We start from the raw sequence: 14,126 nt of genomic DNA, 5'->3' as shown, positions 1-14,126 counted from the left end.
ATCCATACTCAGCCTATCAAACCACCAACTCTAATGCACTGTCCTCTTCACAATCCTGCAAAGATGCCCAGAAATAATGGAGAACAAATAATATACTATTAACTCAACTATGCCAGCTCACTCTGCTGTGACAGTCCAAATCACTTCCTGATCTTCAAGTGGTATGGAACACTACAGCAAGAATAACAGCTGGAAAAACATTTGATTACACCTCAACAGTCTTAAAATCTCTAGGCTAGCTAAGGTTCAAAGCCCAAATCAGTTTCAAGACCCTAAATCTTACAAAAATATGCATAAAGGAGGGGGCCGTAAAATACCCCAGCAACAAAAAACAACTCAACATCCCTGTTAAACCCTGCCATCATCAAAAACCTTTGCCTAACCCAACACACAAGGAAATTCGGAAAGGAATATAATTTGCTATCCAGGTACTCTGGCTAGCAGAAAGTCCCCTGATGGCAATCCATGCCAAAGCAAACCAACTCACCTTTGGAAAAATAAATTAAAGTCATCTTTTCCCAATTCTGTGCACACTCATTCCACCTGCTATTAAGCATTTTGAGGCGATTCCATTTGCACAACTTTTTTAAACACAAGGAACTCACGTTGGTGCAAGACCCGAAAATATTCTCTGTAGCTCCCCAATTTGTGTACTGCTACCCTAGGTGCTTTTTATTAATTCATGTGCTCTAACAGGGAAGAGGGATGCTCAACACCCTGTGATCCCAGGAAAAATCAAGTATGGGTAGATGCATCAACGTTTTCATTTGCGATTCCTTATTTGCGAAAAATAAGGAATCGCAAATAAGGAATGTAGGAGAGTAGGGTCTGCTATCCTATGGTCACCCCAATTTTTGCTTTTTGCTTCACTGGTTTTCGACTTACTGAGGCTGTGGGCCTGCTAATCAGACCCCCAGCCTGCTGTTCTCTCTCTAAATTTATAATACATGTGCTATAGGTACATACCACAATTGGAAATGGACTCCTTGTCAGCCCCTGTACCATGCACTATAGGTGCTCAGGGCATAGGTGCCACCAAGGCCTACCAGGGGCTGAAGCATAGCTTTTGCCACCCCTGGCTGGTTCTTAAATTGACACAACTGGCTGATCACTCAGCTGGGGCAAGTGGGTGTAATCACCCCTTGCTTAGATATAGTATACCTATATCTAAACCTATATCTGGACACATATAGCCTGTAAGCCACTCCTATGGAAGGCCTCATCAATCCTGGAGGCAGAGTGCGTGGTTTTATGTGAGATGGTGCTCTGGCATGAGCTGAGCCTGTCTGCAGCTGTCGGGAACAACTCCCTAAGCTGATCCGGGATAATGCCATACCATATACTCTTAAGCGCCTTATAATCCTCGCGGTTATATAGCAACTTTGGTTTGGCTTTATCAAAACATGTCGTGTAAGGTGTCATACGAATTGGAATACTACCCCCTCGCCAGTTCTGGCGACGGGGGTAGCATTCCACCCTTCTAGAGGGAGAAGACATGTTACTTTACTGAAACGCGGTTGATTTAAAATGAGCCTCAGATCCACAAAATGGATGCCCCTGCCACAGACACGGGTCTGGCCTCCTGCTGCTGACCGAAACCCGGCAGAGGAGGCCTGGACAAAGAGTTTCCTGTCACAGGGCGGTGTCAAACCACCCCAGACAGGAGATAGTGGATTGGAGTAGGGAGGTTTCAAAGAAACCAGACACTGCATGGGGAGCACAAGGCTGCCCCTTGCATAATCCGGCCAAACCGGTTCTGGGGCCTCCCAGCCCCTGTCCCAGCGCGGCCAGGATCAAAGGAGAGGGGTGTAACCACCCCCTTCCTGGGTCCCACCCATAGGAGGGGACCTAGCAGGATGTCCAACCCCCGAGATTCGAATAAGAGGGGGAGCAGTCCCAATGGAACTCAGATCATCCTGAAGAAACATAAGAAACGAATTCTGGACCCTTCGACTTTCTACACGACGTGAGAAGACTGAAGAATCTCCCTTGTGGTCAAGGAGTGACCACCCTGTGCAAACAGGCACCATCCAGCCCTCGACCCTTGCTTTGTTGCAGTTCCCGCCGGAACTCGAGCGACAGAGATCGACGAGATCAAGCTTGCCTGCCTTCTACCTGCCCGATCCACAGTCCCTGCAGAGCTGAGACCCGTGGAGGCGACCGGAAGCGTGGGGCACGCCATCTTGAAAAGGCCACGAGACGCTGACCGTGCAGCCCACGAGTGATCCTCGAAGCTGTGCACCGGGGTTTGAGAAGCCCCAGCCCCGAGCTCCACTTGCACCAAAGCTCACCCCTCCACACTCGACGAGTGCTGCGTGGGACCCTTCTGCTTGTGTGCGCTCGACGCGTTGGCCCGGTCACTTGCCAGCTGGCTTGTGGCCCCTGTGCCGACGAAACTTGAAATACGACTTGCTTTTCTGGTTGCTCCAGATCTGCACCAGCTCCTGTGAAAAGGAGCACCCACTCTGACCCTCCTGGTTCGAGTGATAAGCAATCTCCCGGTTCCGCGTGGATTGCTTTTGCCAAGTGCTGTTTGCTGCAATCTTGAAGCCGACGGTGCTGACGGCGAGAGCCTACGTGGGACAGATCGTGACCTGCTCCTGGACGTCGCAGATGCCCCAGAGCCCACGTGACAGCGGAGAGAAGCCTATCGACGACCGCCCGATTGCGCCCGACATTGCCTGGTTCCGTCCTGGTTCCACCCTGGTCACTGCTGAGTGACCCAGACTCTGTCCCCTCTGCTTTCAGGTACTTTTCTACTTCGATCCACCCTTGGATCGCACCGGACACTTCTGCTTCACAGCGCCTGCAGCTGCAACAGCTTCAAGCACCAAGAACCTGCGTGACAGAACCCGACGCCACTTCGACCCTGTGCACCCACGGCCTGTGGGTGAGGTAACATTGCAACGCCGGTGTCTATACACTGGTACACACCTCTAGGGTCTGTGTCTAAAGTTTTGTGGTCCTAGGTTCAGCGGAAGTATCTTTTAATTCACTTTAACTGACTTTTACGCACCATTGACAGTGCATTGGTGCGCGCCGCACTTTCCGTGCTGCACCCGTCTCCTGTGGGCTACTCCCGACTTCATCATTGCTAGTCCTGACTGCTCCCAGCGAATCTCTAGGCCCTAGGCCTAACCATTGTTCGATAAGTGTTACTTATACCACTTTTTTAATATATGGTCTGAGTGGCCACCCGCCCTCATCCATAATTGTGCAACTTTATATGTTTTACTGTGCTTTTGATTTAACGCTTGTGCCCCTTTCCTCATAAAGAGTACTGGGGAGTAATTTAGAAATAAATACATATATTTTTATAATATATACTTGTGTGGTGTCCTTTCATTTGATTACAGGATTGTATGTGGTAAAACAGCTCGCTTAACACGACCTCTTAAGTTAAGCCTTTAAGGCTGCTTAGTCCATGCTACCACTAGGATAGCTTGTCTAACAAGGTTGACTTACAACCAGACATCTTTGGGGTTTGTTTGGACTGATACCCAGTGGTTCCAGAATTGGAAACACTACATATCAGGCCAACTTCTCACATTGGTGTGCAGCGGTGCGGATTTGAGCTTGCTGTTTGTTTTACCATTGCAATCTTTATCAAATTGAAAGATCACATCAAGTACCTCTAGGTACATATAAATCAAAAGCTTAGCATATTAAGTTCTACTGAACTTAGTAGTTGTAGATTAAAGGGATTAGCACACCCTGACTACAACTCACTAGCAAGGTACAGTAGGAAACCACTTAGTGTAGGTAAGTGCATCACTTACACCTCACTAGCAGTCATGTCTGATACAGGTAGAGCCTCAGGCTCTGCTCCTGTAATAGTTGATCCTATAGGGACAACATCCAGATATGACAACCTTAGCCACAAAGACCTGAGTGCCTTGTGCACAGCCAGGGGGCTAAAAAAGGGCAGAGGCCCTACCATTCCTTCCCTAGTAGCTCTCCTAGAAAAGGATGACCTAGATAAGGTGAGTCAGGCTCCCTTAGAAACAGGTGAAGGGATAAACTCCCCTGAGAATGAGGATCTTCCAGATGATGTCGTGGAGGAGGAGGAAGAGGAAGACTCTGATTTAGAAGAGCCTGAAGATCAGGATCAGGGGGGAAACCAGGTACAGGTTGTCAGGCTTAACCAGGCCAACTTGGACCTACATGAGAATGGAGAGGGCCAGCACCACTCCAGATCTCATAACCAAATTCTCCCAGGCAACAGGAGGGTGAGATCTCCATCAGGGGACTCTCATCTTTCTAGTGCCTCAAGAGAATCTCAAAGAGGAATGACTTCCTCCCAGAGAAAAGAGCATAGGGCCAGGATGAGGGCTGTCCAACTCCAAATAGAAAGGGAAGAGGTAGCCTTGGCTCAAGCTAAACTTGCTTTAGCAAGAGAAAGAAAATTGTGTGGCTTAGATGCCACTGGTGGCAGCAAAGTTCCTAAAGAAAAAGACAGGGCCTATGACAATAGAAACCTGACAAAAATTGTGCCCCCCTACAAGGAAGGGGATGATATCCACAAATGGATGACTGCTCTTGAGAGGGCCTGCATGGTACAGCAGGTCCCTGAGGATCAGTGGGCAGCAATTTTATGGTACTCCTTTTCTGAGAAAGGGAGGGACAGGCTCCTCACTGTTAGACCTGAGGATGCCAAAAACTACTCTGTTCTGAAGAGTGCTCTTATTGAAGGGTTTGGCCTAACCACTGAGCAATACAGGTTGTTGTTCAGAGACATCCAAAAAGCACAGACTCAGGACTGGACTGATTTTGTAGATTGTGCCACTAAGGCTCTGGAGGGTTGGCTGCAGGGAAGTAAAGTTTCAGACTATACAGGATTGTACAATCTTATGATGAGAGAGCAGATCCTTAATAACTGTCAGAACCAGCTGTTGCATCAATACCTTGTTGACTCTGATTTGACCTCTCCCCAAGAATTGGGAAAGAAGGCAGACAAATGGGTCAGGACAAGGATTAAGCAGAAAAACCAGAACCAAGGTGACCAGAAGAAAACAGACCAGAAGGGTGGGAATCAGAAAGATAAAGAAAAGGACCAGAAGTCTTCAGGCCCCCAAACTAGCAATAAGGAGGGGGTTTCCCAAAATGGAAACAAGAAAAAGAAGAATGATGGCCCAAAGAAACCTTGGTGTAATACCTGCAAATCAGTTTCACACTGGGGCAGTGAATGCACTAAGAAAAATCCAGTCCCCACCACTGCAGCTCCTAAAGCACCTGCACCCCCTAGTACAGTTAACAGTGGTGGTACACAGCCAAAGGGTTTAGTAGGGTTGACCCTGGGTACTGAGGTGGAATCTAGCCTAGTCAGAATCCCCACACAGGCAGTTCTCCTATATGATGTGGACTTATCTTTGCCCACTGCAGTAAGCCCCAGTAACCTGGGCAAATATAGGCAGACTCCCTTAATTAATGAGAAACTGGCTCAGGCCTACAGTGACACTTGTGCCAGTGTCACAATGGTGACACCTGGCTTTGTGGACCCTGGACAGATTGTACTAGGTGAAAGTTACCTAGTGACCAATGCAAGCAACTCCACTACTTCCCATAGTGTGGCTGTTGTGAACTTCTCCTGGGGAGGGGTAGATGGCCTAAAGAAAGTTGTTGTGAGTGCAGACCTCCCAGTAGACTGTCTGTTAGGCAATGATCTTGAAAGCTCAGTTTGGTCAGAAGTGGAGTACAGGACTCATGCAGAAATGCTAGGGATTTCAGCTCATGTCCTTGCAGTGACAAGGTCTCTGGCTAAGAAGTGCCTTCCTGAACCAGTGGTGGATCTTGAAACAATAGACCAACCACAACCCAAGAGGAGGAGCAAGAGGGTTAAGGCTGTGCCTTCCCACTTGCCCCAGGTTGAGGATCAAGTTTCACAGGAAACTGATTCTGCAGTCCAAGAGGAGACTGTCTCAGAGGAGCTTGAACCTGATCAGGTTGAGTTTCTGGGGACAGGGGGACCCTCAAGGGCAGACCTGGGGCAGGCCCAATTAGATTGCCCTTCACTTGAACCCCTCAGACAGCAAGCTGCTGCTGAGGCTGCAGGGAATGCTCAAGGTACCCATAAAGTGTATTGGGATGAAGGACTCCTTTATTCAGAGGCTAGAGACCCCAAGCCTGGCACAACCAGGAGGTTGGTTATACCTTTGAAGTTTAGGGGCTTCCTTCTTACCTTGGCCCATGATATTCCCCTTGCAGGACACTTAGGCCAGAATAAGACTTGGGACAGGCTTGTTCCACACTTTCACTGGCCTCACATGTCAGAAAATGTCAAGGAGTTTTGTCGCTCCTGTGTCACTTGCCAAGCCAGTGGTAAGTCAGGTGGCACAACAAAGGCCCCCCTGATACCACTACCTGTGGTGGGGGTACCCTTTGAAAGAGTTGGAATAGACATTGTGGGTCCCATGGATCCTCCAAAAGCATCTGGGCACAGATTTATACTGGTGGTAGTGGATCATGCCACCAGGTATCCAGAGGCAATTCCCCTGAGGACCACCACAGCTCCTGTGGTGGCAAAAGCCCTCATTGCAGTTTTCTCAAGAGTGGGCTTTCCAAAGGAGGTTCTTTCAGACAGAGGTACTAACTTTATGTCTGGATACTTAAAAGCAATGTGGAAAGAGTGTGGAGTAAACTATAAGTTTACCACACCCTACCATCCACAGTGCAATGGGCTTGTGGAAAGGTTCAACAAGACCCTAAAGGGAATGATAAAAGGTTTACCAGAGAAGCTTAGGCGGAAATGGGACATCCTTTTACCCTGCTTGCTCTTTGCTTACAGAGAGGTCCCACAGAAGGGGGTTGGCTACAGCCCTTTTGAACTTTTGTTTGGCCACCCTGTAAGAGGTCCATTGAGTTTGGTGAAGGAAGGATGGGAGTTACCTCTCAAAAAGCCTAAACTAGACATTGTGGACTATGTACTTGGTCTCCGCTCCAGGATGGCTGAATACATGGAGAGAGCATCCAAAAACCTTGAGGCAAGTCAGGAATTACAGAAAGCCTGGCATGACCAAAAGGCTGTTCTGGTTGAGTACCAGCCAGGGCAGAAGGTGTGGGTGTTGGACCCAGTGGGGCCAGCAGCTCTCCAGGACCAATGGACTGGACCCTACCCTATCATTGAAAAGAAGGGAGAAGTCACCTACTTGGTTGACTTTGGTACCCCTAGGAGCCCCCACAGGGTGCTCCATGTAAATCGTTTGAAAGCATTTGTTGACAGGGAGGACATGAGTCTCCTCATGGCCACAGATGGGGAACAGGAGGAAGAGAGTGACCCTCTCCCAGACCTGCTTTCCCAGAACCCTGATGATGGTTCAGTTGATGGAGTAGCCTTGGCAGGCAGCCTCACTGAGCAGCAACAAGTGGACTGCAGACAGGTGTTGCAGGCCCACAGACATTTGTTTTCACTCACACCCAGTCAGACTAACTGGTGCACCCATGAGGTGGACACTGGTGACAATCTGCCTGTGAAGAATAAGATCTACAGGCAACCTGACCATGTCAGGGATTGTATAAAGGCTGAGGTGCAAAAGATGTTGGAGCTTGGAGTGATTGAGCCATCAGAGAGCCCATGGGCTAGCCCAGTGGTCCTTGTGCCAAAACCTCATACCAAAGATGGGAAGAGAGAAATGAGGTTTTGTGTGGACTACAGAGGTCTCAATGCTGTCACTAGGACAGATGCTCATCCCATTCCAAGAGCAGATGAGCTCATTGATAAATTGGCTTCTGCCAAGTTTCTGAGCACATTTGAGTTGACAGCTGGCTACTGGCAAATCAGACTAGCTGAAGAGTCAAAAGCCAAAACAGCATTCTCTACCCCTAGTGGACATTATCAGTTTGTGGTAATGCCCTTTGGTTTGAAGAATGCACCTGCCACCTTCCAAAGGTTGGTGAATCAAGTCCTTGCTGGGCTGGATGACTTTTGTGCAGCATATCTAGATGATATTGCTGTCTTTAGCTCCACCTGGGAGGATCACCTGATCCACCTGAAGAAGGTTCTGGAGGCCCTGCAAAAGGCAGGCCTGACTATCAAGGCTACTAAGTGCCAGATAGGGCAGAGCAAGGTTGTGTACTTGGGCCACCTAGTAGGTGGGGGTCAAGTTCAACCACTGGAGAGCAAGATCCAGACCATACAGGACTGGGCTCCTCCAACTACCCAGACACAAGTCAGAGCCTTCTTGGGCCTGACTGGGTATTACAGAAAATTTGTAAAGAACTATGGGTCCATTGTGACACCATTGAATGACTTGACATCCAAGAAGATGCCCAAAAAGGTTCAGTGGACAGTTAGCTGTCAAAAGGCATTTGATGACCTGAAGAAGGCCATGTGCTCTGCACCTATCCTGAAGAGTCCTGACTACTCCAAACAGTTCATTGTACAGACAGATGCTTCTGAGTTGGGGGTGGGAGCTGTGCTTTCACAACTTAATCAAGATGGTCAAGACCAGCCCATTGCTTTTATTAGCAGAAGGCTGACCCCAGGTAGAAACGTTGGTCAGCTATTGAGAGGGAGGCCTTTGCTGTGGTTTGGGCCCTGAAGAAGTTGAGGCCATACTTGTTTGGTACTCACTTCCTAATTCAGACAGACCATAAGCCCCTCTTGTGGCTAAATCAGATGAAGGGTGAAAATCCCAAACTGCTCAGGTGGTCCATTTCCCTACAGGGGATGGACTTTACAGTGGAGCACCGCCCAGGGACTGACCATGGTAATGCAGATGGTCTCTCCAGGTACTTCCACTTAGAACATGAAGACTTAGCTGGTCAAGGTTAAGTTTAATGTCCCTGCGTTGGGGGGGGGGGGGGGGGGGGTTATGTAGGAGAGTAGGGTCTGCTATCCTATGGTCACCCCAATTTTTGCTTTTTGCTTCACTGGTTTTCGACTTACTGAGGCTGTGGGCCTGCTAATCAGACCCCCAGCCTGCTGTTCTCTCTCTAAATTTATAATACATGTGCTATAGGTACATACCACAATTGGAAATGGACTCCTTGTCAGCCCCTGTACCATGCACTATAGGTGCTCAGGGCATAGGTGCCACCAAGGCCTACCAGGGGCTGAAGCATAGCTTTTGCCACCCCTGGCTGGTTCTTAAATTGACACAACTGGCTGATCACTCAGCTGGGGCAAGTGGGTGTAATCACCCCTTGCTTAGATATAGTATACCTATATCTAAACCTATATCTGGACACATATAGCCTGTAAGCCACTCCTATGGAAGGCCTCATCAATCCTGGAGGCAGAGTGCGTGGTTTTATGTGAGATGGTGCTCTGGCATGAGCTGAGCCTGTCTGCAGCTGTCGGGAACAACTCCCTAAGCTGATCCGGGATAATGCCATACCATATACTCTTAAGCGCCTTATAATCCTCGCGGTTATATAGCAACTTTGGTTTGGCTTTATCAAAACATGTCGTGTAAGGTGTCATACGAATTGGAATACTACCCCCTCGCCAGTTCTGGCGACGGGGGTAGCATTCCACCCTTCTAGAGGGAGAAGACATGTTACTTTACTGAAACGCGGTTGATTTAAAATGAGCCTCAGATCCACAAAATGGATGCCCCTGCCACAGACACGGGTCTGGCCTCCTGCTGCTGACCGAAACCCGGCAGAGGAGGCCTGGACAAAGAGTTTCCTGTCACAGGGCGGTGTCAAACCACCCCAGACAGGAGATAGTGGATTGGAGTAGGGAGGTTTCAAAGAAACCAGACACTGCATGGGGAGCACAAGGCTGCCCCTTGCATAATCCGGCCAAACCGGTTCTGGGGCCTCCCAGCCCCTGTCCCAGCGCGGCCAGGATCAAAGGAGAGGGGTGTAACCACCCCCTTCCTGGGTCCCACCCATAGGAGGGGACCTAGCAGGATGTCCAACCCCCGAGATTCGAATAAGAGGGGGAGCAGTCCCAATGGAACTCAGATCATCCTGAAGAAACATAAGAAACGAATTCTGGACCCTTCGACTTTCTACACGACGTGAGAAGACTGAAGAATCTCCCTTGTGGTCAAGGAGTGACCACCCTGTGCAAACAGGCACCATCCAGCCCTCGACCCTTGCTTTGTTGCAGTTCCCGCCGGAACTCGAGCGACAGAGATCGACGAGATCAAGCTTGCCTGCCTTCTACCTGCCCGATCCACAGTCCCTGCAGAGCTGAGACCCGTGGAGGCGACCGGAAGCGTGGGGCACGCCATCTTGAAAAGGCCACGAGACGCTGACCGTGCAGCCCACGAGTGATCCTCGAAGCTGTGCACCGGGGTTTGAGAAGCCCCAGCCCCGAGCTCCACTTGCACCAAAGCTCACCCCTCCACACTCGACGAGTGCTGCGTGGGACCCTTCTGCTTGTGTGCGCTCGACGCGTTGGCCCGGTCACTTGCCAGCTGGCTTGTGGCCCCTGTGCCGACGAAACTTGAAATACGACTTGCTTTTCTGGTTGCTCCAGATCTGCACCAGCTCCTGTGAAAAGGAGCACCCACTCTGACCCTCCTGGTTCGAGTGATAAGCAATCTCCCGGTTCCGCGTGGATTGCTTTTGCCAAGTGCTGTTTGCTGCAATCTTGAAGCCGACGGTGCTGACGGCGAGAGCCTACGTGGGACAGATCGTGACCTGCTCCTGGACGTCGCAGATGCCCCAGAGCCCACGTGACAGCGGAGAGAAGCCTATCGACGACCGCCCGATTGCGCCCGACATTGCCTGGTTCCGTCCTGGTTCCACCCTGGTCACTGCTGAGTGACCCAGACTCTGTCCCCTCTGCTTTCAGGTACTTTTCTACTTCGATCCACCCTTGGATCGCACCGGACACTTCTGCTTCACAGCGCCTGCAGCTGCAACAGCTTCAAGCACCAAGAACCTGCGTGACAGAACCCGACGCCACTTCGACCCTGTGCACCCACGGCCTGTGGGTGAGGTAACATTGCAACGCCGGTGTCTATACACTGGTACACACCTCTAGGGTCTGTGTCTAAAGTTTTGTGGTCCTAGGTTCAGCGGAAGTATCTTTTAATTCACTTTAACTGACTTTTACGCACCATTGACAGTGCATTGGTGCGCGCCGCACTTTCCGTGCTGCACCCGTCTCCTGTGGGCTACTCCCGACTTCATCATTGCTAGTCCTGACTGCTCCCAGCGAATCTCTAGGCCCTAGGCCTAACCATTGTTCGATAAGTGTTACTTATACCACTTTTTTAATATATGGTCTGAGTGGCCACCCGCCCTCATCCATAATTGTGCAACTTTATATGTTTTACTGTGCTTTTGATTTAACGCTTGTGCCCCTTTCCTCATAAAGAGTACTGGGGAGTAATTTAGAAATAAATACATATATTTTTATAATATATACTTGTGTGGTGTCCTTTCATTTGATTACAGGATTGTATGTGGTAAAACAGCTCGCTTAACACGACCTCTTAAGTTAAGCCTTTAAGGCTGCTTAGTCCATGCTACCACTAGGATAGCTTGTCTAACAAGGTTGACTTACAACCAGACATCTTTGGGGTTTGTTTGGACTGATACCCAGTGGTTCCAGAATTGGAAACACTACATATCAGGCCAACTTCTCACAAGGAATCGCAAATGACAATGCACCATTAATTTCGCAATTTTATTGTGATTCGGTAAAAATCGCATTTTTTACCGAATCGCAATAAAATTGCGAGTTCCAAATTGCGATTTCGCAATTCCCATTGATTCCTATGGGCCAAAAGGCCCATAGGAATCAATGGGAATTGCGAATTCGTAATTTGGAACTCGCAAAATGTTCATGCATTCCATGGGTGCAAGGGGGGGTCCAAAGGAACCCCCCCTGCACCCCTGAAATGTATTTTAAAGTGCATGTTACACACATGTCCTAAGGACATGTGTGTCTGTAACATGACAGTGTTTAAAAATGCATGTTTGGGCATTTTGACACATTTTTGCAAATTACCACGAGGTTCAAACTCGTGGTAATTTGCACACCCTAATTGCGAAATCGCAATTTTAAAAATAATCATGCATTGCTTTTAAGGAATCGCAAATTTGCGATTCCTTAAAAGCAATCGCATTTTTGGAATTCGCTAAAAATAGCGATTTTCCAAAAATGCTTGATGCATCCCAGACGCCTATTTAGGAATCGCAAACGGCCGAATTTTGCGATTCGCACCGTTTGCACTTCCTAAATAGGTTGATGCATCTAGGCAGTAATCTCCCTGTGCCTAAGAAAAAATAAATGTGTCAGTTTGTAACGCAACTGGGGCTCATATAAAGCACTCTGATACATTCGGGTCTAGTTGCGCTATAAAAAACGCCCAACAAAAAAAAGTCCAAAAGTGTTCCCTCCAACAGTGATTGTGACAGATTGGGTGCATCTTAAGTGGAGATACTGACAAAAAAGAAGAGCTTATAATAGGATGAACAAAGAAAAGGTATAATGTGTTGCCACCTACCTGCCTGACCCGGTGGCAGTGTTCTTTATATTGATTATGATCCTCTGAGACATACATGCAATGCTACCAATTATAAATGGAGATTAGATGGCAATATGCCTTTTATTTGTTATTTTTCTTCAGCTGCCATGCATTTATCATTTCACCTCATATCTTACTGTGGTGTAATTGATACTTCATTGTATTGTACCATATTCCATTATATGGAAGCACTTCTATAGCGCTTTTCTATGCCCTGGTGAAGGCCCAAAGTACTTGTTGGTCGAGTTGTTGTTACTTCATTTGCTGTATCTGTTAGAATAAGGTGTTGGTTGAAGAGTTAACTATAGGTTTGATCTGTTTTCGCTTTCTATGTTTGGTTATCAATACATGCACGATGTCTTGTTTGTCAACCATAATTCGCTGACATCGTTCAATCATCTGCTGCAATCATGGACAAGTGTACCTTAACTAGATATGTTGCTACATTTTACACATCAGTCATATAATATGGATAATGTTTTATCTTGGTACATCTTGATTGGATACGTATCTGCAGGAATGCCATTCGGATTATCTGGTTCACAGTTACTGGATCAAACTGTTGCTCAAATCTCTAAAGATAATCAAACGGTATCTACAAACCTTGAGACTGGGTGTATACATGTATACACTTGCAAAGCATTAACAATCCTGGTATGAATTCTTTGGATTAAAGTGGAGTCATTCTCGAGGTGCTGTATCCATTTGTAAAATATAAACATTGGTTGTCCAATCATATTGTAAAGAGAAACCTGTGGGCAAGCCGGGACGCAGAGGCCATTTTGTCTCATGCGACAAAGATGCAAACGGAGAGGAGAGGTAAGGGTATGTGTAAACAGCAGACACGAATGCTGGTGTGGGGGGGGGAATAACCTGGAAGATAGACACACAACAGGTTGGAAACAGGAGGAAAAGAGGTGCCAAGTGGAAAACACACAGACAGTGGGATATTCAGGTGAATGGGTTCAGATGTAAACAAGCCCAGTGAAGAAGAGAGACAAAGTCACTCAGAGGGGATGGAGAAGGGCTGAGACACAAGGTGCAGATAGGAACCAGGCAGAGTGAAACAGTTGCACAGGTTGGATGGAGAGGGAAATGTGAAGGAAAGTAATATTTGGCAGCGGAGTCTATATCTCATGGAAAGGAATCTGAATTTCCAAAGTAACTCGTATAAATAATAAAGGGGTGAGGCGTACCAAGATGAGACTTAAGTCTTGCTGCATCACACCTACAAATGTTGATGTGCAAGAAGGAAGGGGTGTCTCAGAATGTACAAAAACGTATATAAATAACATGACTTGAAAAAAACAGAAGAACGCGCCTGAACTACTTCATTGAACATATAAGAAAGACAACTCTGGTCTTGGCTTTCAAAAACACTAGAGCACAGATAGAATTAGTGTACTTCAGCACTCCACACTCACTTGTAGGGTGATTATTTTGCGGTCTCTCCTGAGAATCCTGAAGGTTTGCAGGGTAAAGATCTTGACTATCTTTAGCTCTTAATGAAAAGACAGAACTTGCAATCAGGGGACCTGGATTAGGAGTAAAAGTACCAAGATCAGTTACATGGAAGATTACAGAAATAAAATGACATCTAGATGATTTTGTCATAAAAGGAACCATAAGTAATATTCTGCAAAAAACATATGGAACTAAGGGGCTCATAAGGATGGCGGGCGGAACTGAGTCCGC

At 47.8% G+C, this 14,126-nt stretch overlaps 1 protein-coding gene across 1 annotated transcript in view; it reads right to left on the bottom strand.

Annotated features, from left to right (window-relative positions):
- The window catches only part of LOC147708592 (uncharacterized), a 122,700-nt gene that overhangs the window by 60,839 nt on the left and 47,735 nt on the right, over window positions 1–14,126 (bottom strand). The window contains exon 3 of the mRNA XM_086927265.1: window positions 13,856–13,966. Coding sequence (XP_086783391.1) covers window positions 13,856–13,966 — 111 coding nt within the window. The remainder of the gene's footprint in view (window positions 1–13,855; window positions 13,967–14,126) is intronic.

The sequence above is a fragment of the Lissotriton vulgaris genome, chromosome 6 (genome assembly GCF_964263255.1).
Source record: "Lissotriton vulgaris chromosome 6, aLisVul1.2, whole genome shotgun sequence".
Lineage (NCBI taxonomy): Eukaryota > Metazoa > Chordata > Amphibia > Caudata > Salamandridae > Lissotriton > Lissotriton vulgaris.
Note: the sequence above shows the minus strand (reverse complement) of the source record. Positions and strands in the feature narration are given on the sequence as shown.